The 24,977-nt window shown below is 42.2% G+C and overlaps 1 protein-coding gene across 3 annotated transcripts in view; it reads right to left on the bottom strand.

Moving 5' to 3' along the window:
• LOC135223641 (peptidyl-prolyl cis-trans isomerase-like 3) overlaps window positions 1-24,977 on the bottom strand; it is a 282,632-nt gene that overhangs the window by 164,366 nt on the left and 93,289 nt on the right. For all 3 annotated transcript variants that reach the window (XM_064262276.1, XM_064262275.1, XM_064262277.1), the window contains exon 2: window positions 23,065-23,202. In XM_064262276.1, the coding sequence (XP_064118346.1) occupies window positions 23,065-23,202 (138 nt within the window). The remainder of the gene's footprint in view (window positions 1-23,064; window positions 23,203-24,977) is intronic.

The raw sequence follows: 24,977 nt of genomic DNA on the forward strand, positions 1-24,977 counted from the left end.
TGACGGAGCTCCGGTAAGATAAAAAAGCACCAACAATCCGAGAAGGAGCGAGAGGGCGAAACAGACTCGAGCAAACAACGGGACAACGGAGTAACAAAGGAGGGGGAAGGCCAATCCCCCTGCCTCGCCACCACAAAGCACCGTGAAGCAAGAGAATGGTCAAGTCCAGTCCTGGGTCTGTCCAGCCTCCCCTACTCCCTCCGCGTGGGGAGAGAGGGAGACAGGCACGGGTGGAGCGAGCGAGGATGGACCTCCCTCCCCCCGGCTCTATGGGAGAGCGGGAGGAAGGTAGGGTGACTGGACGGGCGCCTGGCTGCTTCGCGATCACATGGTGACCACGGAGCGGTAACACGAGAAAACACATAAAAAAACATAGCCTAGGTTAAAGCAACCAAACTAATCAGTGAGATGCTATCGTAGAAGCAACAAAACTGATGAGAGGAAGCAATAAAACTGGTGGGGACCATGATATACAGGACCTAGGCTACGTTAATATGCCAGACGCCGTAGGCTAACCTAAAATACATAAAATCACTAAAATTTAAATTGAAATGAAAGTAAGAAAATCAAAACAGTAGGAGAAAAAATCCAGGAGTGTACGACTAACCCGAGAGAAAGTCTACCACTCAAAGCTAGCCGGGGCCGATACTAAGAGCTGTGGCTAGGGTCTGGATGGAAGAAATGCCTACGCAAGGTAAAGAAGACATGCATGCATGACATAAACCAAGTAGGCTGGACCCCTAACATAACATAGATAACTAGCAATAGAGCGTAAAGTAAAAAGGGAAGGTTCTAGGTATGGAAGACCAAGAACGAACCCGCCACGAGGCAGAACAATGCCGCCATGCTTCCGACCGAGAGCCAGTATTTATACCTAAAAAATGGCAAATACTGACTCAAAGCCGGAAAAAACTAAATAGAAACCTTAACAGATTACTTAACTTAGCTGATGCGATGGCTGAATGCTCCATATCCAGATAAAATCCTCGTAAGGGGCACAAAAAACACAGAGAGCAAAAAAGTACGTGTGGTACAACGTGCGCTAACAAAAGGGATGGCCACCAGAGGTGCAGCAGTCGGTAGCGTGGGGTGGAGTAGTAGTAGTTGCTGCCCACTCTGTGGGTCGGCTCCCCTCTTGTGGGAGTTTTGTCGTAGGAGATTTCTATTGGTAAGAGGTTCGTGGTAGTGGTCTCACTCGCCCTAGTGTTCATACCGACGCCCTCTTGGAGGGTGAGCGAGTCAGTTATACTGACCTTTTCTTTATTTTATTTATTCTCTGGTATTTGTTAGTGCATTTACCTTAGAAATAATGGATTAAAGGGATATTTCGCGCAGCGACACGATCTGAGCCCAGAAATAGATTTTTCCTTACGTCAAAATCCCTTTTTTCATTATGGTAAAAAAATAAACCCTATAAATCACAAAAAAAAAAAAAAAAAAAAAAAAAAAAAAAAAAATTAGAAAAAGGGCACGATTTGATTGTTCTATAATGTCTTTCTGAGTTATATACCAAATTCCAATGTTATAGTTTTAAAACTAAGTGAGAAGACAGATTTTGAAGGTCAATAAGTATAGTTTTGAGATACAGGCGTTCAAAGTTTTCCTTCATATTTTTTATAAAGACTCCTTCGTATTTTTATAAAGACAATGTTAATAAATAATGATTATTATGAATTTAAATTTCTTTTTTGTGTATTAATAAACTAAAACTATTTTATTTATCATAATTTAATCATAAAGGATGATCCCTTTGCTCATACGTGTATCGTAGCCTGGGGCACTGCATCAGGCAAGACAGGGCACTCCTTCCTACACAACTCTCTCTCTCTCTCTCTCCTTCACTAACTCTGCTTAGTAGAGCGAATTTTCTTCTTCTGTACGTTAGCGAGATGTTTTCCTTGTATCTTCCTCTTTGGCATGATGAAATTCTTGCCGAAACAAAGATAAACAAACGGAAATGCAAGAGAATGTCAGAGGTGAAGCTCGAAGGTGTACTCTCTTTTTACAAAGCCAATGTTAATAAATCACGATTATTAAAGGATTTTGACGTAGGAAAAATCTATTTCTGGGGGAAGACCTGTGTCGCCCGGTGAAAAATCCTTGTAACTCATTTTTCTAGTATAAATAACTATAATATACCAGAGAAAAAGCTAACATGGTTATGCTGAAGTTACTACCCTCAGCGCGATCACCCAAAGGGTGTCGGTATAAGTATAGGGGCGTTGTGTTACCACAAACCACAAGACTTATGCCATTTAGAAGGTTCCCTTCAAAATCCTCCTCTTTGGTGGGAGCCGCTACAACGAAATCCCACCACCCGCCCTCACTCGCCACTACTACTAGTACCCACGCGCTACAACCCATTCCTGAAATAGTTCTACAAACTTGGATTAGTCAGGGTGGGAAAAGGATGATAATAGGGTTAGGGTTCAACGGGCGACACAGGTCTTCCCCCAGAAATAGATTTTTCCTACGTCAAAATCCTTTTTCTGGGTTCGACCTGTGTCTGCCGGTGAAAACATACCAGAGAATGTATACAAGTTTTCAGTCTAAAATTATGTATATAAATAGGGTTAATGATACCCAGGATAAGAAGTTATAAATAGTTTTACTATTTAGTCTTAATCTTACAACTTAAATTAGTAACACATATTTTTGAAAAATAAATTCCTTAATATACAATTAACTTCAACAGTATTAAAATATACAATACTGAAAATATATCTTCGTAGCTCGTTTGGCTTAATATATGTCATAAAGACCAAGCAAAGTGTTATAGTACTGCTGCAGTATTGCTTGAAAGTAATATATATATACATATGTACAATTGCATACAATAATCCGGTAGCGGGACCAACCACAAGCGTCTAGCCCGGTCCGGAAAAAAGTATGGTGGGGAGTGTGAGCGAGTCATGCAGGTAGAAGGGTCATGCAAAAGGGAGTTAGTAAAAGGAATAGCTTTATTAAAGATTTCTAAGGAGAACCGTCAGTCTGTTCTTCAGGAACAACCACAGTACCAGCTGCCACTGCTGAAAATTTTAGGGCCTGTAGATTTTTAAGGTAGTGGCATTTAAATACTGCTGGGGACTTCCAACCTGTGTACTTTTTTAGGTCCTCAAACTTCATGTTTTGAAAGTAATTAATCAAGGTGGCAACTGCTCAGATATCATGGACATGTGGGACTGAATCCGGATTAGCTTGCTTAATAAAATAAAGTATCTGCTGCCTAATACCTCTTAAAGTTATCGTCCCTCCTTTTTCTCTAAGAAAAAGAGGGCCCATTGTTATTTGAGATGTTCTGGTCATAAATGTCTTAAGTGTATGAACTGGAGATAATGATTTATCTTCTAGAAGAGGAAGAATTTCCCAAGGTGTCCACCTATTCTGTGGATCTTCATTTTTTTGCTAAAAATTGTCTATCTGATGAAAGTAAGACTTTCCCAGATGGAAGGAATTCCACATGTCCTGGATTCCTAGAGAGGGCTGACAATTCAGAAATTCTAGCTCCAGAAACCAGGGCTACTAAAAATAATGTTTTCCTTAGTAGTGCTGAATAAGAACAAATATCACTGTCCAAATCCGATGCAAGTTTAAGTACATCATTTAAAAACCATGATATTGTTTGAGGACGGTTTACCGGTCTCAAACGGGTGCAAGCTTTCAGGATAGAAGAAAAGTATGTATCTGTTAAATTAATATTAAAACCTATTTGGAAAATCTTTCTTAGGGCAGATTTAATTGTGGTAATAGTGCTAGCTGCTAAGCCTTTCATGTAATGATCTAAAGAAAGATATTGTGAGATTCGTATTCATTTCTTGAACATCAATATCCTTCAAAAACGTAGCCAATTTTTTCACTGCGAAATAATATTGTCTAATTGTAGAATCCCTTTTATCAGATTCCACAAATTGAATATTTAATGGATCTATGTTTGCTTCTTTTTCTGCAGCAAACTTCATGAAGTCCATAGAGTTAGGGCACTCAGAATTCTTGAGGAAGCTGACACAGTCTGCGTTTGTACTATCTGTGTTAGGTTCGGGGATGGAATCTTCTGGGGTTTGAGTTTCATCTCCATGATGAGGGGATACCAATCGCTCTTCGGCCAGTTGGGTGCCACTAGTGCCAGCTGACCTTTGAATGGTCTTAACTTGTGCAGTACCTTCAACAGGAGGTTCACTGGAGGAAAAAGATAAATTCTCTCCCAATTGTTCCAATCCAGAGACAATGCATCGATTGCAAAGGCATTGTTGTCTATGTTGGAAGCCACATAGCAAGCTAACTTGTGATTGGACTCCGAGGCAAACAGATCCACTTGGAGTCCCGGAATCTGAGTTGTGATCCATTTGAATGAATTGTTGTCCAGTGACCATTCTGATTCCAGTGGGGTCTTTCTGGACAAAGAGTCTGCTAATACATTCCTTACTCCTGCCAGATGAATTGCTGACAGATGCCAGTGGTTCTTTTCCGCTAAGAGGAATATTGCTATCATTACATGATTCAACTTGTTGGATTTGGATCCTCTCCTGTTTATGCAATGAACTACTGTAAAGCTGTCTGATACGATTCGAATGTGGATCTTCTTGGACAGACGTAACTTTTTTAGTGTTAAAAACACTGCCATCGCTTCCAATATATTGATATGGAATCGACGGAATGTTTCTGACCATGTTCCTTGAACTTTCTTGAGGGGTGAATATCCCCCCCATCTGTGTGAATGATCAGAGATGGAGGAGGAGGAAATTGCAGCGGAACTGATTTGGATAGGTTCCGATGTATCGTCCATGGAATAAGTCTCTTTTTTAGAATATCTGGAATTCTTGAAACCTTGTCTCTGAATTTGAGATTGGCTCTTGATCTCCAAACCTGATTGATATCCTTTCATCTGGTTTTTAGTAGGACATCTGTTACTGATGCAAATTGAAGGGAGCCCAGGATCCTCTCTTGTTCCCTGCGAGATGATCGTCTGTTTTTGAGAAAGCGCTTTGTAGCTTTCGCTATTTCTTTGATCTTTTTGGATGGAAGAGATAGCTTGTGATTCTTTAGGTCCCACTGAATCCCTAACCATTGGAACCGAGATGCTGGAGTCAGTCTGGATTTCGCCATGTTTACTTGGAACCCTAGATATTTTAGGAATTCCAATACTTTGGATGTCGATCTTCGACACTCCGCCTCGTTGCTTGCCCAGATTAGCCAATCATCCAGGTAGGCTACTAATAATATTCCTTTCTTCCTCAACTCCTGAACTACTGTCTCTCCTAATTTTGTGAACACCCTGGGTGCTACATTGAGCCCGAAGGGCATTACCCTGAATGAGTAGGCTTGCTTGCCTAGTTTGAACCCTAGGTATGGAGAGAAGTTTCTGGCTATTGGGACGTGATAGTAAGCGTCTGTAAGATCTATAGAGGTGGTGACGGCCCCACGGGGAAGTAAGGTCCGCACCTGTGAGATTGTCAGCATATGGAACTTGTCGCAGTGAATGTAGGAATTGAGACGAGACAAGTCTAGAATTACCCGTTTTTTGTTCGAGTCCTTCTTTGGGACACTGAACAACTGTGCTTGGAACCTTATGCTCTTCACCCTTTTTATGGCGCGTTTCTGAAGAAGATCCTTGGTATACTCTAGGAGGTCCTCCGTTGGTTTTTGGAAGAAGCTGACTGGAGGGGGAGGACCCTTCTCCCACTTCCAGCCTAGACCTTTCGATATTATACTGTGGGCCCATGGACTGAAGGTCCATCGACCCCTGAATAAAAACAGTCTCCCCCCTACCTGGGAGATCTCACTGGTTGGTTGTTGGTCTAGCTCCTCTCCCTCCCCGGAATCCCCTACCTCTTGCCCCACCTCGCAATCGAGAGCCTCCTCTAGCTCGACTACTCGCAGCATGTCTGCTATATGGGCGAAAAGTATTTCTCGCCTCATAAGCGGAATTAAATGCTGGGGAAGCCACAACTGGGGATGAAGTATAAGGTTGAGGTTCCGAGGGTGGTTGGACGAAGACATATTGCTGGGTTGGTGCTTTAGAGGTGGACGGCACTGCCTGCATATATCAATGAAGATGGGCCGTTTGATAGGGGTTATATCTTCTTGCCTTCTTTTTTGGGCCCCTGTTGATGAGATGTTCCCTCATTATGGCGTTTGAAGGGAAGACCCCATCTTATCCTCAGACTCTGGTTAGCCCTTGCTGCCTCATGGATGATGTTGTTGACTTCCTCTTTGGGGAAGAGGTTTTCTTCCCAAATGGATGATTTAATCAGTCTATTCGGCTCGTGTTTCACCGTAGCCCCAGCTAAAACATGCTTTCTACAGGCCCTTTTTGCTATGGCGAAGTCATATAAGTCCGCCTGGAAAGTCTGTAATAGAGCTTTCGTTAGGACTCTGAAGACCTGTTCATCCTCATAGGTCGTTGCTACCAACTCCGCCGATGTGACGGAGTTGATAGATCTGGCTAACCTTGTCCTTGCTTCGAACTCCGCCTTTATTAGATGGTCGGGGAGTTTGGGCAGTCTTTCGGAGAATAAGTCTGAAGCACAATCCGGCTCTAATTTACCCAAAGTAAATATCGCCGGAGCATTAGTCCAAAAATCCAGTCCTGCGGGTAAAAGGAGAGACGTAGCCTCCGTTTCCCTCAGGACTGGCATTGGCTTGTCTTCAGCTATTGCCTGCAAGGTTAACTCCGCCACTTTAGATGTACAGGGTGACGGAATACCTTCTGGGGTGACGAACAATGTGTATTTCCCCTTGTGAGGCGTCAGTTTGGTATTGACGCATCTCCATTCTGATAGAGAACGGACCCAGGCAGCTTGGGCCTGTTCTCTGGGGAAGATTACCGTCTCCTTAGGCACTTTGTCGACTCTGACTAGCGCATGTTGTGCTAGTCTAACAAAGCCTGGGAACGGGAATTGAAGACCAGCTGGGAAGAGTTCAAAATCCTCAATTGGTCTTGTTCCACACCCCTCAATTGTCAATCTCCCTTCCCGGAAGGGAGCATGTAGGGCCAACCTCCAAGGGTTCTCCTTGTCAAAGGGGGGAAGCTTTGAAGCATCCGGAACCATCATGGATAGGGCTGGTGTTCCTGAGTGAAGGAGACCGGAGAGCATCTCTTCAATGGGTCTAATCCTCTCCATCAATGATGGGAGAGCTTGATTGGAGATGTCCGGTGTTGGCCCAAGGCGTGCATCTAGCCGCTGATCTATGACTCCACTAACCTTAGTTAGTAACAGGTTAGTGAAGGCTTCTGGGTCGAAGACCTGTTCCGTGCCGTAGAAAATGTTCCTGTCCCTTCATTAGGGGAAGGATTCATGGCAGCAGGCTGATTGGCGGACGATGTCGATGGCTGTGAAGCCAAAGACAACTCCTTCGCCGCTGGCGGAACAGGCCTCATTCCTTTCTTTAAAGGCTTTTTGACTTTTGGAATTACTGACGGAATTCCTTGCTTGTCACTGGGCTTAGAGAAGCCCTTAAAGGATGAAGAAGAAGGAGAAGGAGAAGGACTGGGAAGGGAACTCGCTCCACTTACCTCCCCACCTACCTGTTCCTCTGTGACCATGGGTTCGGCGTTGATGTTGATCGCCGCCACATCTTGCATTAAGTCTTGCTGCTCCTTCAAAGCCATTGTCGTTGCCGCGCGGATAGCCTCGATGAGGGGTTCGGCAATGTCTGGCCACTGCTGTCGTTAACGTGGCCCCCGAAAAGATCATAGCACAGAGGTCAGCATCTAGCACGTATGGCTGACCTTTAGGGACATTCTTGCCGAAACCCCCCACCCACTTGCGAAGAGCCACCCCTTGCATCATGGTACGCCGCCGGATCCGTCTGTAAGCAATATTCGTTTTAATGGCGGATCCGTTCACTTGTTTCTGAATTTATGACTATATTAAGTAATATATTCAATCTAATTTCGTAAATGTCCTTACCTGCTCGTTGGACATGATGGACACCAAGTCATAACAGACTGTACAGGCGTCCGGGTGCCACACCACGTAGTTGTCTAGTTGCACGGCGCAGTTGGCATGCGACCAGCAAACTACGTGGCCGAACGGATTCCCCAAAGATGCATGGCAGCCCTCCGCCTGGCAACGAACCACCTGTAATATGAAATATCTCAATGAGTTTTCTTTCCCTTGGTGGCTTTCGCTAAAACTTATCAGTGAAATATTTCGTTGCCGAAATATTCCGTCTGGACATGGTGTTAAGTATTTTCTAGAAAACTTGTGTTTTTATTTGTCGGCGAAATATTTCGAAATATTCCGGTACCGACGTAATACTAGTTATCAACCACTTGCATTAACTAGGTCCTAAAACTCGTAAGTTTATCAAATTTTTGTCGGCGGAATATTTCGTCACCGAAACATTCCGTACCGACATACCAGTTCAAGATTTCTAGAAAACTCATTCTTTAAGTTGTCGGCGAAATATTTCGTTGCCGAAATATTCCGGGACCGACGTAATATTATCAATTGGCTTATCTTAAGGTGGCTTATAAACTTTAAGTGTAATAGCACAAACTGAAACTTCCTTTAAGAGGTCTTACATCTTATACACTGAACTTCGTCGATGTCGAAGAAAAGGACAGTTCGCCTATGTTTATAAAACATCGACTGCGAAGCCGTTGTACATTAGATAATGGCTTACCTCTATAGTTGCCGAAGCTAGGAATGAATCAGTCTGAATTCTGGCAATGCCAAACTTTGAATAGTACTACGCTTATACCCTGCCTCTAATTACTCCGTTAAGGGACAATCCCGCATTTGCTCTCTGTTCCCCGAGGCTCCAGAGATATTAGAATTAGTAATTATAACAGGAAATAATATCCCTCGGTTAATTTATTAAATTAGAGGTTCGTTTGTAACAGTCCATGTTGCCTGGCTCTACCCCTGATCCAAGATGGGTATCACTCATAGGCTATGTAGCCTAGGTCTGTCGCCGACTGGCCGTGGCTTGTCGCGATCGAAGTGGTCCAACCCGGTCAGGAGGCTATTCCAGGTAGGCCAGGCACATAGTACTGTCACTTAGGGTATTTGTATTTAATCTAATTATAAAATTATATCACACGGTGCATAGGAGTTATCTCTAACTATCTAGTACTAATCTACATAGCCCCTGGTATCCCTTAAATTCACACTGGAATGGGCAATTTTCCCGACCGTACAAACAAAAGTCACTTTTTAGACCTAGATCGCTAGGATGAGAAAAAAGTGCTTTTAAGCTTATTAGGCTTATTAATTTAGGCTAACTAGGGGTAATCTAACCATGTATCCAGTTAAGGATCAAATATGGTTATCGTTGTAAGACTAGCCTAGATTCGAGAAGGGCTCAAGAGCACCGAAATTTTTATCGGATCATTATATAGGCCATATTAATATGAAATGTAACCAATATCTGTTCTAACAGAAATATCACATTTTAATACCTTATGAATAAAGCTAAGCCTATATATATAATTTTAAACATGTCGTGCGGAATTCGCTGTATCTATGTCGACGCTCAAAATGGCGGCTCAGCCGGCAGCACCCCCAACCTGTATTTTGAGGGGCCTGGGCCAATAGCACACTTAAATTAATTTAAATATGATAAAAAACCAAATTGGGGTACTCAACTTCGAAGCAGAAGAAGGTTGAGCACTCATCATTAATCCAAAACAGGGTCGAACACAGCACAAAGAATTTCTGTAAAGCGAACAGCACGACTCTATTTACAGGAATGGGTTGTAACGCGTGGGTACTAGTAGTAGTGGCGAGTGAGGGCGGGTGGTGGGATTTCGTTGTAGCGGCTCCCACCAAAGAGGAGGATTTTGAAAGGAACTTTCTAAATGGCAGAAGTCCTGTGGTTTGTGGTAACACAACACCCCTATACTTATACCGACACCCTTTGGGTGATCGCGCTGAGGGTAGTAACTTCAGCATAACCATGTTAGCTTTTTCTCTGGTATATTATAGAGTTATTTATACTAGAAAAATGAGTTACAGGGATTTTTCACTGGCAGACACAGGTCGAACCCAGAAATGAATTTTTTATACCTTTTAGGGTATTAATAAACCAAAACTATGTTATTTATCATAAATGAAGATCCCTTTGCTCAAAGATCGTAGCCTGGAGCACAGTGTGACGTGTGCATCAGGCAAGACGGGGGCGTTACTTACTACGCAACCCTCCCCCTCTCTCTTCACTAACTACGCTAATATCACGTATATTATGATATTCTGTGATCATATTAGAGCAAATTTTCTTTGTCTGTATGTTAGCGAGATGTTTTCCTTGTCTTTTCCTCATTGGCATGATGGAATTCTTGCCGAAAAAAAGATAAACATAAGTAACAGCAAGCGAATGTCAGAGGTGAAATTCGAACGTGTAGACTACTTGAAGTTTGTGCTCATACTGAATCGTGGTTGAACTTGGTAGCTGACTGACTTCCCTTCTGTGACTCATGGAATCTCTACAGATGCCATTGCTCACAATTTTTTTGACAATAATCAAAATTTACGATAACAGAAGAAATATTGCATTTCCTTGTACTGATCAATGTTTTTGGCTTATTGAGTTATGTTTACTAATTACCCTGTAACTACGAAATTAAGAGGAATTTTGACGAAATATTTCGTATACGTATTCTCAATTGCCATATAAAGCTCCATGAATTTTTTCATGACTGCATTTTTTGCCTTATACCCCCATATATAAGGGTTCCGGTAGGCACCCTTAAGGGGAATTAGAAGCATTGTACCTAGCACAGGTAGTCATCTTAGTTTTTGCTTAGTGTAAAGATGTGCTCCAGTGTTTCGGGGGAGGGGGGGGGGTAAAGTGAATTTATATCATAACAGGAATTAATTACGCGCGGTTGCAAGTGTAGCTGGGTACTGACTTCGGACCTATGAAGACGTGAGAGTATGTTTTTTTTTCTTTTATTGGTGTTAACTTACTCAAAAGTGTATTTTATTTTGATGTCCCTTGGGATTCGGTGGACATTAGTGGTTTTATGGTATTAAAATACATTAGAAAAGTACTGTAAGTTTCGTTTTTGTGCTTGGCATGAGAGAGAGAGAGAGAGAGAGCAGCTGAGTAAACAGTCGCTAACTCATCAAAAATTTTGGTTCGACATACGTTTTCTTTCTCTCACTATCTTCTTCCCGTTTTTTATATACCAACGTGACCTTGTACCCGTTAAATCAGCTGATTAACATTGAACCTGAGAAGCAAATCGTGGTTTGTTGGATTGGTGCATGTTTATTTTATCTTTTATTGGTGGACGATGTATCATTAATTTTGGGTTGGGGGTTTGTGTGCGCATAAATATATCAATGTTACTGAGGTCAGGGCGAATCCTAAAATATAAGTTTTCATAAATAAAGCCAACTGGCCAACGCAAGTGGAAACCAGACATTGGTACATAAAATAATAAATATAAATGAGGGAGTTAGCCCTTTTCGAGGTATTATGGATGGCGTTCTTTCCCAACCAGTGCAAATTTTGATTGAGGGGGTGAATAACTATTTAAACACCAAGGGAATTAAGGATGATACAGAGGCGTTCACAGAGGCAAAAGCCTTGTTAGATTTCAATAAAGGGGATATATCTTTTAGATGTAGAAGTTTTCAGTACACAATTACAAGCATTTTTAAGAGCAGCTTAAGGCTCAAAGGAACATGGTGATATGGTAAGAGATTTAAGAGGGCTGTACAAAATTCGGAAAGGCACAACAAGCCTTATTGATCATAGCTCAGAACTTTTTGATTCAGCGGGAGAATGGATACAGAAATTGAAAAATTCCAAATGGGTAAATGGGAATAATGTCTCACTCTACAATTTACACAAATTGATATACAGGGGGTCCTCGAGTTACGACGTTGATCCGTTCTTAAGATGCATCGTAACACGATTTTCAGCGTAAGTCGGAACATTAAAAAATACCACATGATTTAATGTAAATACCTATCAATAACGAGAGAACAATTCCTTACCTTTATTAATTTGATTGGCTTGCACACTGGAGAGGAAGCTGCGGTGCTGGAGAGACTGGGCGAGGTTAGTGAAGAGAAAAAGAACCTCCAGAAGATGCTGGAGATGCTGAGGCAGGTGATTCTTGAGGTGAGGCAGAACATACTACTGGAGATGCTGAGGCAGGTGATTCTTGAGGTGAGGCAGAACATACTACTGGAGATGCTGGGGCAGGTGAGTCTTTAGGTGAGGCAGAACCTACAGAAGGTGCTGGAGATACTGGGGCAGGTGAGTCTGGGTTAGCAGAACATTCAGAAGGTGCTGGAGATTGTGGGGCAGGCGAGTCTGGATTAGCAGAGGCAGCTGAGGTAGAGGGTACAGGATCTCCTGCAGGCCTCTCTACCTTCTTAAAATACTGCTCCAGGTTAGTCTGAACAGAGAGCGACCTCTTTTCATCCAAGATCTCCTTGTAACACTGCATCAAATCCATGACGCCTCTGGAAACCCTAGTGAACCTGTCCAAGTTGGGATCCTGAGCCTCAAAAGTTGACAACGCTTGCTGCAACTCTGCAAAACCTCTTGTCAAGTCCTGCCTTGTGAAAGCCTTAGGCTCTGGGGTGGGTGCTTCTTCTTCTTCCTCTATCATCTGCTTCTCCAGTTGTATCAGGTCCTCAGCAGATAACTCCTCGCCATGAGACTCCAGCAGCTCTGTAACATCATCAACCTCCATCTCCAAATTGATTTCCTTACTCAGGGCAACAACGTTCTTGACAACTAGCTGAACTGTGTCCTCAAACCCATGGAAATCATTCACAAATTGAGGACAAATTTTCTTCCAGACACCATTCATGTTTGTTTGCTTAACCTCCTCCCAGGAATTAGCAATGTTCTTTACAGCATCAAGGATGTTGTAGGATTTCCAAAAGTCCTTCAGAGTCAAGTCCTTCTTAGTTTCAGTTGCCTGTAAAGCCATAGCAATTGTCCTTCGTAGGTAGTAGGCCTTGAACGAAGCAATCACTCCTTGGTCCATAGGCTGTAAAAGGGCCGTGGTATTAGGTGGAAGGTAAACCACCTTGACATCAGGGTTGAAGTTCTCCCCAGCTGGGCAGGGTGTCCAGGGCATTGTCCAGCACTAGCAACACCTTAAAGGGGATACCCTTGGAGGCGCAATACCGCTCCACACTTGGAACAAAATGGTTTACGAACCAGTCCTCAAACACTGCAAGTGTCACCCATGCCTTCTTGTTGGACTTCCAAATTACTGGTAGTTGACCCTTCCAAATGCCCTTGAGTGCCCTTGGATTTTCAGCCTGATACACCAACAAGAGCTTCAGTTTGAAGTCGCCAGCAGCATTACCCCCAAGAAGTAAAGTTAGCCTCTCCTTGCTGGCTTTATGACCAGGTGCTGACTTCTCCTCCTTGGCGATGTAAGTGCGGTTAGGCATACGTTTCCAAAACAAACCTGTCTCGTCTACGTTAAACACTTGCTGAGCAGAATAACCCCCCTCCTTAATTATCTCAGACAACGCTTTAGGAAATTCACTCGCTGCTTTCTCATCCCCACTAGCAGCTTCACCTTGCACTTTAAGGTTATGGTAATTGGCCCGAGCCTTAAATCGCATAAACCAACCCCTACTAGCCACAAACTCTTCACTTTCACTTCCCTCCCCCTTTTCTTTTTTCAACGCTTCAAACAATCTTTTCGCCTTCTCCTGAGTCACCATAAGGCTGACTGGGATACGCCGTTGATTTTGGTCTTCCAACCAGAGCACCAATAACCTTTCCATTTCAATTATTAGACCACTACGCTGCTTAGTTATCACTGTCGCTTTCATAGGAGCAGATCCTTTCACATGTTCAACGATGCGCTCTTTATCTTTGATAATGGTAGCAACGGTCGAACGGCTAAGGCCAAGCGAGCGGCCAATGTTTGTTGGCGCTTCTCCCTTCTCAGATCGCTTTATAATGTCCACTTTAATTTCCATGGTGATGGCCTTTCTTTTCTTCGATGCACTACCATCAGAAGAGTCCGCCTTGCGCTTGGGAGCCATAACAAAGAGCAAAAAGTTACAAAAACGATACAACACGAGGGAGAGAGAGGCAGTGTAAACAACCAAAACGATACAACACGAGGGAGAGAGAGGCAGTGTAAACAACCAAAATGGCGTATGGGCGAGGAATGAGCGTAGCGAAGCGACGCCGTCCTCTCCCCCACAAAGCGTATTCTTCCGCCGTGCGCCCGGAACTAGTTCGCGTTTGTTTACGTCGCTTACGACGCTAAACCGCGTAAGACGGAACGACGCAAAATATTATTTTTTATATTTTTATGGGGGCGCGTTCGTAACCACGAAACATCGTAAGTCGAGACCGGCGTAACCCGAGGACTTACTGTATTTCGGAATGCTATTACATGACGTACCAGACGCAATAGTAAACTGTTTTGATGAAAAGATTGGACCTACATCAAACGAAGAACTGATTTATGCCCAAATTCAGAAACACATGTCCAGATGTCCCACCGTGGATAGTACATTTTTTAATGGGACTGGTCCAAGAAATACAATGCAAAGAGACAGAATTTCTTTCTGCCCGTTTGTGTGCAAAAGTGGAACATAATAGAGGATCGATTGATCAAAGGCAACAGCAGTCACATTGCTACAATTGTAATAAACCAGGCCACACAAAGAAAGTATGTAGAGTTAAATATTGTGGAATGTGTAAAAGTGTGGATCACTGTTGGCAAGCTTGTCCGTCTCAGATATGGGGAGATGTGGGACCTACACCTCAGAAATTCGGGAGTTACAATACGAGAACTTCCCAGGCACAGTGGAGGATGTGGATATCCCGATCTGTATAGACACCGGCATATCCATCAATTTAATGGACCATAATCTGTATCAATCCATGTTCTCCCATTACCCTTTGAAACCCTCAACGGAGACGGTGTGTGATGTGCAAGCCCATAGATTAAACACTGGGTTTTGTTAGAATACGATTTACTCTGGGTGATAGAGTGTTAATAGAACCATTTTTGGTTATAAAAGGGGTTGCGCTGGGCAACAGACTTTTGCTGGGCCATCCTGCATGTAGAAGACACAAGATATCGGTCCATGCAGGTGTTAGTGGTATAACGGTTGGAATACCCGGTGTTTTTATCCCTCATGAGGACGCAAGTGAAACTGAGGATATGGAGAATACTGAAAATGGGGGTACATTTGGCGGTGCTAATGGTAATGATACCAGGGATATGGGGAGTGGTGATATCAAAACCCACACTGATGATATGGGGAATAACTGCGGTGATGTTAAACAGGATATTGAGGGCCACTGTGGTAACAATTTTGGTGGGTTTGACAATGGCGTTATAGGTGGTGATACTGATACTAATACTGATATTATTACTGATACTAACAATGGGGTCTTGGTGGATGCACGGGCAGTGATATTTATGGGATCATAGAACGGGGAGGTACTAACCACAAATATAAATGTGTTTTATTAGAGGATGTTATTTTAATGCCAGGCTCAAAGACTATGGTAAAAGTCAAATTGAGGGAAGTGAAAAAACCCACGGAAGTATGCGTAATTGAGGGCAGCGAGAAACTAAGAGGGGTTATTAGCACTGCATCAGTGAACAGAGTATCAACTAAGAGGGGTTATTAGCACTGCATCAGTGAACAGAGTACCAAACACTGGTGTTACATGGGTAGAATTACTGAACTGTAATGATACAGTTAGGAAATACCAGAAGAATACATATGTGGTAGATCTCCAAGATAGGAGTAATGACAGTGGTTCAGTGGCTATTGTAGAGGGGAAAACTGAGTTTTCAGAGGCAGAAATGCAATCAAGGAAGCAAATATTCAGAGAACATTTAGCTAATGCGGATTATAGTGAGCATATAGAAGCAGTAAGCGAGCTCTTGGTAGAATTTTGGGACACAGTAGCTTTACAAGGGGATAAACTGGGATTGACTAATGTGTTAGAACATGAGGTAAACTTAGAGAAAGGTACAAAACCCATTTTTATTCCTGCATACCGCATACCTTTCAAAATCAGAGAACAGGTAGAAAAGAGGTCAATAAATGGGAAGAGGAAGGAATCATTAGACCTAAAGTGTCTCCATACAACTTTCCTCTGTTAGCAGTGCCTAAGAAGGAGGATTCTGTCCAAGTATGTGTCGATTTTATAAGTTTGAATGAAAAGACAATTCCTGACCGTTACCCAGTCGCATGCATACCAGATATTTTTGTAGAAATCGGGAAACATAATATTTATAGCTCAATTTAGTGCAGGGTTTTTTGCAGGTCCCTCTTAGTGAGAATAGTAAGGAATATACGGCCTTTTCAGTGCCCAAGAGACACTATGAATTTACGCGGATGCCGTTTGGTTTATCGGGTAGTCCGATGACCTTTACCAGGTTGGTAAACACAGTTTTGCATGGGTTATTGGGTAAAAATGTTTTTGTGTACATGGATGATATATTAATTGCAACAGACTTGATCGTGCAACAACTGGCAGTGCTTAAGGAAGTACTTAGGAGACTTACCTTAGCAGGATTGAAAATTAAGCTAGCTAAGTGTTCCTTCTTGAAAAAGCAAATCACATATTTAGGTCATGTCATATCCAAGGAAGGGGTTAGAGTAAATGAAGGTAAAGTCAAAGCAATAGCAGATTTTCGCACTCCAAAATCAAAGAAAGAAATTAAGTCATTCCTGTGGATGGCAGGATTTTTTCGTAGGTTTGTTAAAGGATTTTCTAACATAGCAGCTCCTCTAACAGATGTATTGCAGGAAGACATTCAATTTCATTGGGGAAACCCGCAGGAAGAAAGTTTTCAAAAACTTAAGGACTCGTTAATGAATCCCCCAGTTCTGAAATTTCCAGATTTCAGCAAACCATTCACATTAGTGATTGATGCCAGTCAGGAGGGTATAGGTGCTTGCCTTATGCAAAAATTTGATGGGAGGTTCAATCCCATAGCATTTTATAGCAGGAAATTTAGGACAAAGGGCAGCAATGAAAGATTAATGGCTACCGTAGATAAAGATGCCTTTACAATACAGTGGACCCCCCGTATTCGCGTTCTCCGGATTCGCGGACTCACACATTCGCGGATTTCTCTCGGGAACGTTTCCCTGCATTATTCGCGGAAAATTCGTGCATTCGCGGTATTTTTCTATGAGAAATATCCACAAATTCCTGGATTTTGTTATAAATTTCATCATAAAATGCACTTTTTGTGATAAAACTATTAAAAAAACCAAGTATGAAAATTTTTAGTGGTTTTTCTTAAGTTTTAACAAAAAAAATAGGCTGTTTTTAGCGTTTTTATAGGGGTTCCAAACATTCGCGGATTCTAACTATTCACGGGGGAGTCTGGTACGCATCCCCCGCGAATACGGGGGGACCACTGTATTATCAAGTTTGGTTAATTTTAAAATGCTACTGATGGGGAATAAAGTAGAAGTCCTTACAGATCACAAGCCATTATTGGATCTTTTTAATAAACCCAATTTGCCACCTAAAAGAGCTCGATGGTTCGATGGTTCTATTAGGGACTTCGATGCAAAGCTCAAATATATAGAACGCAAATTAAATGTCTAGGACAGGTCTCCATCCCCCAGACTGCTTCGGAACCAGGAATAACCTGTTGTAGAAGCCTGGGGAATCCAGCATCAGGACTTCTTCTACGGCTTTCTTTTCTAACATTTGGTCTAGAAGGTCGAGCAAAATCTGTTGCTTCTCTGACTGGTATGCGGGCGACAGGTCTATCGGCTTCGTGCTCAAAGGAGGCGCAGAGAGGAAAGGGATCTTGTATCCTCTCTCGATCACATCTAGGGACCAGGTGTCTCACCCTATCATCCTCCATGCCTGAGCAAACAAGGTGAGTCTCGCACCTACAGGTGCCTGAAGGGCAGAAATGTCAATTTTTTCCTCTCTTAATAGAAGAGGTCTTGCCTCTAAAGGACCCCCTTCCTCTCGAAAAACCTCTAGAGGAAGGTGCTCCACAAAAGGGCTTAAATTTCTTCTTGGGGGCTTGAGCGGTTGAAGTAGAAGCCTGGGGAGTAGGGCGTCTGGAAGACTGAGTCAAGAGGTCCCTCGTTGCTTTCTCCTGCAAATTAACCGACAGATCCTTAATCATGGACTGCGGAAATAGATGTGTAGAGAAGGGGGCGAATAATAATTCTGCCTTCTGCGCGGGAGAAACCGCTTTCGCCGCAAAACTGCAATAGAGAGCTCTCTTTTTTAGCAGTCCGGTAGCAAAATGAGATGCTAATTCATCAGAGCCATCCCTTACTGCTCTATCCATGCAAGCCAGCACACTTGAAAGCTCTTCCAAAGAAATAGAGTCTTGACTCCTAGATTGTAAATCCAAGGCCCCCAAGCACCAATCCAAGAAGTTAAACACTTCCAGCATCTTAAATATCCCCTTGAGATGATGATCTGTTTCTGACATCGTCCAAGAAACCTTCGCTGATGACAAATAAGACCTCCTCGGAGCGTCCACTAAATTCGCGAAATCGCCTTGAGAAGAAGACGGCGCTTTTCAATCCTGCCTCTTCTCCCGTTTCGTACCAGATCCCCGCTCTCCCGCTCAGTCTAGATGGGGGAAGAGCAAATGAAGTCTTCCCTTTAGCCTTCCTTGAATCCATCCAATCCTGAATTCTTTTAAACGCTCTCTTCGCAGAGAGCGAAGTGGCCATTTTAACGAAGCCAGGAGCCTTCCTGGCCTTCGATGAGGCTAATTGTGAAGGGGGAGAGCAAGGAACGGGCGCTTGAAAATTATCTGGGAACAAGTTCTTAAGTAGACTCATTAACGTCTTATAATCTGAAGCCGCTGACGCTGTTGGCTCGTCATCATCTGTAGGGCACAAATCACTAGAAGAATCTCTCTCTCGATTATCAGTGTCCTTCAAAGATCGCGATGATAATAATCCTTGAGGTCCCGTTCGCAAGAGGGTGCCTCTAGATGAAGAAGAGTTCGAAGTAACCAAGCGTTGTTTCCTTGTTATCTTCGACACTTTAATATCCTGTGAAATATCTTGACGCTTCGGACTCAAACATTCTTCCAATGCGTCCTGTCGAGCGTCCTGGCAAGCGTCCCGATGTGTAAGACGCCGCGCGTCCTGCCGAGCGTCCTGATGTGTAAGACGCCGCGCGTCCTGAAAAGCGTCAGCTCGAGCGTCCTGGCGAGCGTCCCGATGTATAAGACGCCGCGCGTCCTGAGAAGCGTCTGCTCGAGCGTCCTGGCAAGTGCTTCGCTGCTTAAGACGCCGTGCGTCATAAGAAGCGTCTTCCCAAACGTCCTGAAGAGAACTTCGATGCACAGAACGTTGAACATTACCTGACGCTTCTTTAAAAGCGTCTTGATTATCATCATGCAAAGCGGAACGCAAAACCGAACCGTGAACTTCCGTCATGGATCCTTGAGCGTTCTCGGCCTTTTGACCAAGACGCCGGCTGCCTGTGCGGCAACTCACGTCTCTGTCAAATTCGTCTCTCCTAGATGCCCTTTCATGAGGAACGTACTCACGTTCTCGAATGAGTCGGCTACTAGGAGGAGACTCAAAGGCCGAAAAACGAGGAGAAGGAGCCGGGGACTGCCTAGTCCTCTTAACAGGCAGCCACCGATCCTTCCTCCGATGACTAGGTTCTGCCTCTTTCTTCTCAAAATAGGAAGCTAACTGCTTTTGCATTTCTAAAAGCACTTCCCTTGATGGAGAAAATTCTCGATCAGAAGGACTCATCCTGTGAGAGGAAGATGGGCGAGGGGATGCCCTTTCCTTCAACTCAGGAACAAACTTAAGAGCGACTTGGACGCTCGAACGAGTCCTCCCCTGATGAAGTCTTGTTCCTTTTCTGTGGTGGAAAAGCTTCAAAATATTCAGGTGAAGAATCCAAGCACTGATCAGAAGGACGTGAAGCGTCCTCTTCTCTGAAACCTCTCTTAAGAGGGCGACAAGGACGACGGCCGCCTGTGCGGCACCTTGCGCCCCTGCCGCTCTCCCCATGAGAGGTCCTCCAAGAGTCCCAACCTCGGCGAGGAGAGGAAGCCTCGGAGGATGAGAAGCACTCTTTAAGGATCCGTGCCCGTGCACGAACCCTGGCAGCCTGAGATTCGTCCTCAGATTCTGCCGAAGGGACGTCAGACCGGTTATTAGATCCCGTAACCCTCCTTCGGCTTTCGGCTTGCCCTCTCCCTAAGGCCTGGGAGTCCGGCAGGGGCCTAGGCCTAGAGGCATTATGGGACCGATCTGACGCCCCCTCCACAACACTAGATGCACTAACACTATCATTGCACTTGGACACATTTGATTGTAGAGCAATCACTTTCGATTCCAGGGCGCGAATCGACTCCATAATCGTAGATAATACATTTCCTTCCGTAGACACTTCCTGATTGTTCGGTGGCAATACAACAGGATTAGGTTGAATTACATCTACAGGAGGATTTAATGGAGATACAATTCTACCCTGACTTCTATTCACAGAAGCACTTCTAGAGGAAGACCTCCTGATTCTATCACGCTCAAGCTTTCTCACGTAAGAATCATATGCCTTCCACTCAATTTCAGTCAATTGCTCACACTCGATGCATCTATCATTCAACATACATACATGACTTCGACATTTCGAGCACACCGAATGAGGGTCTACTGAAGCTTTCGGTAACCTCACCTTACATTCCTGCACCTCACACACCCTGAAGCTAGCAGAGCTAGATCCAGACATCGTAATCAAAGAAAAGTCAAAGCCAAAATCCAAATCAAATCCACTATCACGTATGCCAAGCCAACAAGCCAAATCAAAACCAAAAGTCAATCAGAATACTCAAGTTAGCACAAGAAGTTTCAAAATCCTAGGCGGAGGTCTGTAAACAGTGTTTACTGACCGGCGACAGAGAAAAATCTGAATAGAAAATGGGAATGGTTCCTGATATCCGCCTCCCAGCGGCGGGAATGGGTACTAACCACCTGGCCGCCCACTGCGTGTGCCGGGAGTTTTGAAATTCTGTCGGACGTCAGAGAATACAGCTATATATATATCTGACAGGTAAGTTTCATGAACAAATTGGAAATTAATGACGAAATGTGATTAATCAGTTTAATGTAACATTTTTTCCCCTTTCGTTTCTTCTACTATTTTTCTTATTATGCGCAAACTGCGTCGATTTGGCGTAAAAACCAGAGGTAATTATTTCATGATGAAAAACGGGGTGGAAAATATGGGAAATTTCTGTTAAGTTGAGAAATATTATAAGAGGTCCATGTGGTGATTCCTGGCAGTATTGGTTTATTGGGGCTGAATTTTTTTATGGCTATAATTTTTGGTGGTGAATGTTTTTTGTGGCTATAATTTTTGGAGCTGATCTGTGGTTTTACGAGCCAAAGAGGTGGGGATTGTGGTTCTTTTGGTGTTGTGGCTCTTGGGGGTGGCACTAGTGCACTGTGGTTTTATGGGGCCCTATAAAGGTGTTGTATTTTATGAGGTTATATTCACCAGTGGTTATATTTGGCGGTATATAATTGTTGAATTGTGGTTTTCTGTGGTTTATATCCCAACTAGGTGATTATTGGGGTTTTATATACATGTGGCAGTATCATGAGTGAGTTACATTTTCGAGGACAATTTTTGGGTACCCTTGAGGTGACAACGAGGATGTCCTGAGGATAATTTTTGAGGAATGTTGTTCTATAGTATCAGCAAAGATTTATTGAGGATTCCCATCGACAATTTCATAAATGATTTTTGAGCCATTTGAAGGAATGATCATTTCTGAGTTTTCGAGTCTGACTAGACAAGTCCATAGTGCGATTTGAGCACATGCTGTATACACAGGTGGCTTATTGCTGTGGTGAGACCAGTTGTTGATATTTTCTTTTGGAGTTGATTACTCGGAGCTTTGCACCGTTTTCAGGAATGTCGTTGATGACATTCCATGGTTAAGAATTTAAGGGGTCAATTCGGGTCGATAGGGTATGTTGTGGCAGTAATTTGCGTGACGATTCTTGCTATGTTTTACATGGAAAAGCGCTAAATATATATTTTTTTTCTCTCCTTATACATTTTGCAATGGGAAAAGTTGAATTATTATTTTTTTTTCCTACAAGGGAAACTTGTAATCGGGGTTAAGCTTTACATAGGATTTCTATATTAGAAAGGAGGTAGAATTTATCTTGGGATACGTAAGATAGAAGGGATATTCAGCATTATGGATGGAGGTTAGCTGTATAAACATTACAGGGGTTTTGCAGTATAGACATTATGGGAGTTCTTGATAGTATTTTTGTCGATACGGGATTAGTTATGAGGATTCAGTAGATAAAGATCATATTTTGGAATCTTCTCAATTCAAATATGAATTTCCTTCCGTTAAATATCTCTTTCTTATTGTTTTCTATGATTTTCATAATTATGTAATTATAGAACTTCTTATTTCTTTCTGTTTTTTATTGCTCTTTTTTGAGTACACTTTTCTAGGCTGCTTATTTTCATATTAATCTTCCTAAGAGGGGCACACCACACATGGTTTTCCCTGTTTAATCTTTTGTTTTTATGTACAATACTTCAAGATGAACTTTTCAATTTCCACCCTTCGTTACAGTCAACTAATTTAGCTTGATCATCATCACCACTAACTATACATAACACACATTTTGTATGGAAGTGTATAGCTATCTAAAGTCATGCTTTTGTTAACATGCACACAGTGTAGCTATCGCCAAGTAATTAAGCAGTCTACATCAGCAGATTATTCAATGAAATACTATGGAAAAAGAGACTGGATATCACTACAACAACTGTAATCACGTAAGATGAATAAGGTAAAGAAAACGAAAACAGGTTATATCATAGTTCCATCTGCAAACGAGGAAGGTATGACAGATGAAATGATGGACCCGTATTATCAAACGGTCTATGATAAAAAATTATTTCTCGCATATAAATTGAAATATAGTAGTCTCTCTGCACCAACTAGATGTTAATGCATGCTTAATTACAGGAGGCTTTGTTTATTGCAAAAACTCCCAAAATTATCTGATACAGTTAAGCTCATTCAAATGGTAATGTCAATCATCTAGCATGTTCTTAAAAAAATTTTCTATGGAAAAAAAAACCTCATAATCTAACCTTAATATTTCTATGAAAGAGACATCCATCATAGTAATTTGATGAGCATAAAGCCAAGAAATTTTCACAAGACTTAGGGCACTGCTCACAAAAAAGTTCAATTTTCAGGTCACCAACATCTGTATGCAAGGTTACACTCTGGAAAAACAATACAGTAAAGAAATACACAAAAATGTTTGGGGTAAAAGACTTCAACAATAAAATTACAATAGTGCGAGAGTACCTTATGTAGACACTTATAAAAAAAAAACATGTTCATACTGTTAAGAAACCAGTTTTTTCTCATAAATATACGTAATTTGTTTTGACAGGTAGACGAAAAATAATTTTAATCTTGAATGAAACATATTCTTCTCCCCAGTGTGCATCCAACAGCCTAAGAAAGATCCTTCTCTTCAATCTATCATCACAAGTGATTTCATCACAAGTGATATACAATATTACTCGACAGTTAATGACTTGTTCATACTAAAAAATATATATGCAAACCTGAAAACTGATTTTGTTTCATACAGAAAACTATTTATGACGGGTTTAGAGTTTGGCATACCTTTCATATACAAATTATGTACATGATTACAAAGCCAAACAACATAGCTACCAATACAGTACATATTAAGAAAATGATCATCCTCATTATTCCCTTTTTGGTTAATTTTTAACATTTGAAGGGCAATCAATAAATGAAGTAAGGTTATGAAATATGACACCATAACCTCAAAGGTCACTGAGGCTGATACCAACAACTTTAATAAATATCAAAATGAAAAACATTTAGAGAATAAAATAAAAATATAGGAAGTTTTTAAAGCAACTAGGTAATTGGGATTCCAAGCTATCTTTACTATGTCACTGACAATGAACAGCATAAGAGAAAATGTTAATAGAAGGCCTTATTACATAAAAAGGAGAGGATTAGAAAGCCATTACAACACATTTTCTCCAAAAACCTTTGCAAGGAAATATCTGCCATTTCCACACTGAGCCTCAAAGAAATTGGTCCTTAGATCCAAAAACTAGGACATTCAATCAACAAATACCTTGTAACCAAGAAGATTATGCAATCATTGCAAAAAGAATGAGAACCAGCCATCAAGACACCATTAGTGTGTAATGTATCCATTCTGCAGATTACACATAGATGTTTCCCAATCACTGGGATATTGTTATACAGTACCTCTGGGGTGACACTGTTGCCTAATATTATTTATTGAGTTTTAAGTATAATCCCTTCATCATCCATACTTTCCATATATACACACTAACCCCTTGACAGCACTTTTTAGTGCAACCATGTACATAATCTTTCTGTTGAAACTTCAACAAAAGAGATTGTACTTTGTCGCGAATTGTAAATAACACAGTTTTGTATATTTTCCTCATTTACGTAACTAGAAATGCATATTGTGTGAAAGGAAGATATGTTTTGTTGTATGTGTATTTACTTGTGAAAAGCGTTGTTTGGTTATTTCATGTACATACAGGCAGTCCCGGTTATCAGTGGACTTGGTTAATGGTGATCCGTTTGTATGGCGCTTGTCTGGTGCCGTAAAATCGGCGATTTATGGTGCCATAACACTCTGAGTTCCAGTTATCAGCACCTTATGGTGCCATAACATGCTTAACAGAGGCACCATTAACTGGTGCAGAGTTTCAGTTAATGGCGGTTTTTGCTTATCAGCACCACACCGAAAACAGAACCAGCCCCCACCTGCATCCCAATAACCAGAGACTGCCTGTATTAGATTGTAAGTATACATAATAGCTCTTAAGTACCGGCTGTCAACTGTTTGTTGATCTGATGGTCGAACAGTTTGTTGTTGTTTGGCAGTAGCTGCGAGTAAGCAGTCAAGTCAAAATACAGTCCAGGCAAGATGTCGTCCTATGATCTCTGAGAGTCATCCGGGTCTGTG

This window comes from Macrobrachium nipponense, chromosome 10, assembly GCF_015104395.2.
Source record: "Macrobrachium nipponense isolate FS-2020 chromosome 10, ASM1510439v2, whole genome shotgun sequence".
NCBI classification, from domain to species: Eukaryota; Metazoa; Arthropoda; class Malacostraca; order Decapoda; family Palaemonidae; genus Macrobrachium; species Macrobrachium nipponense.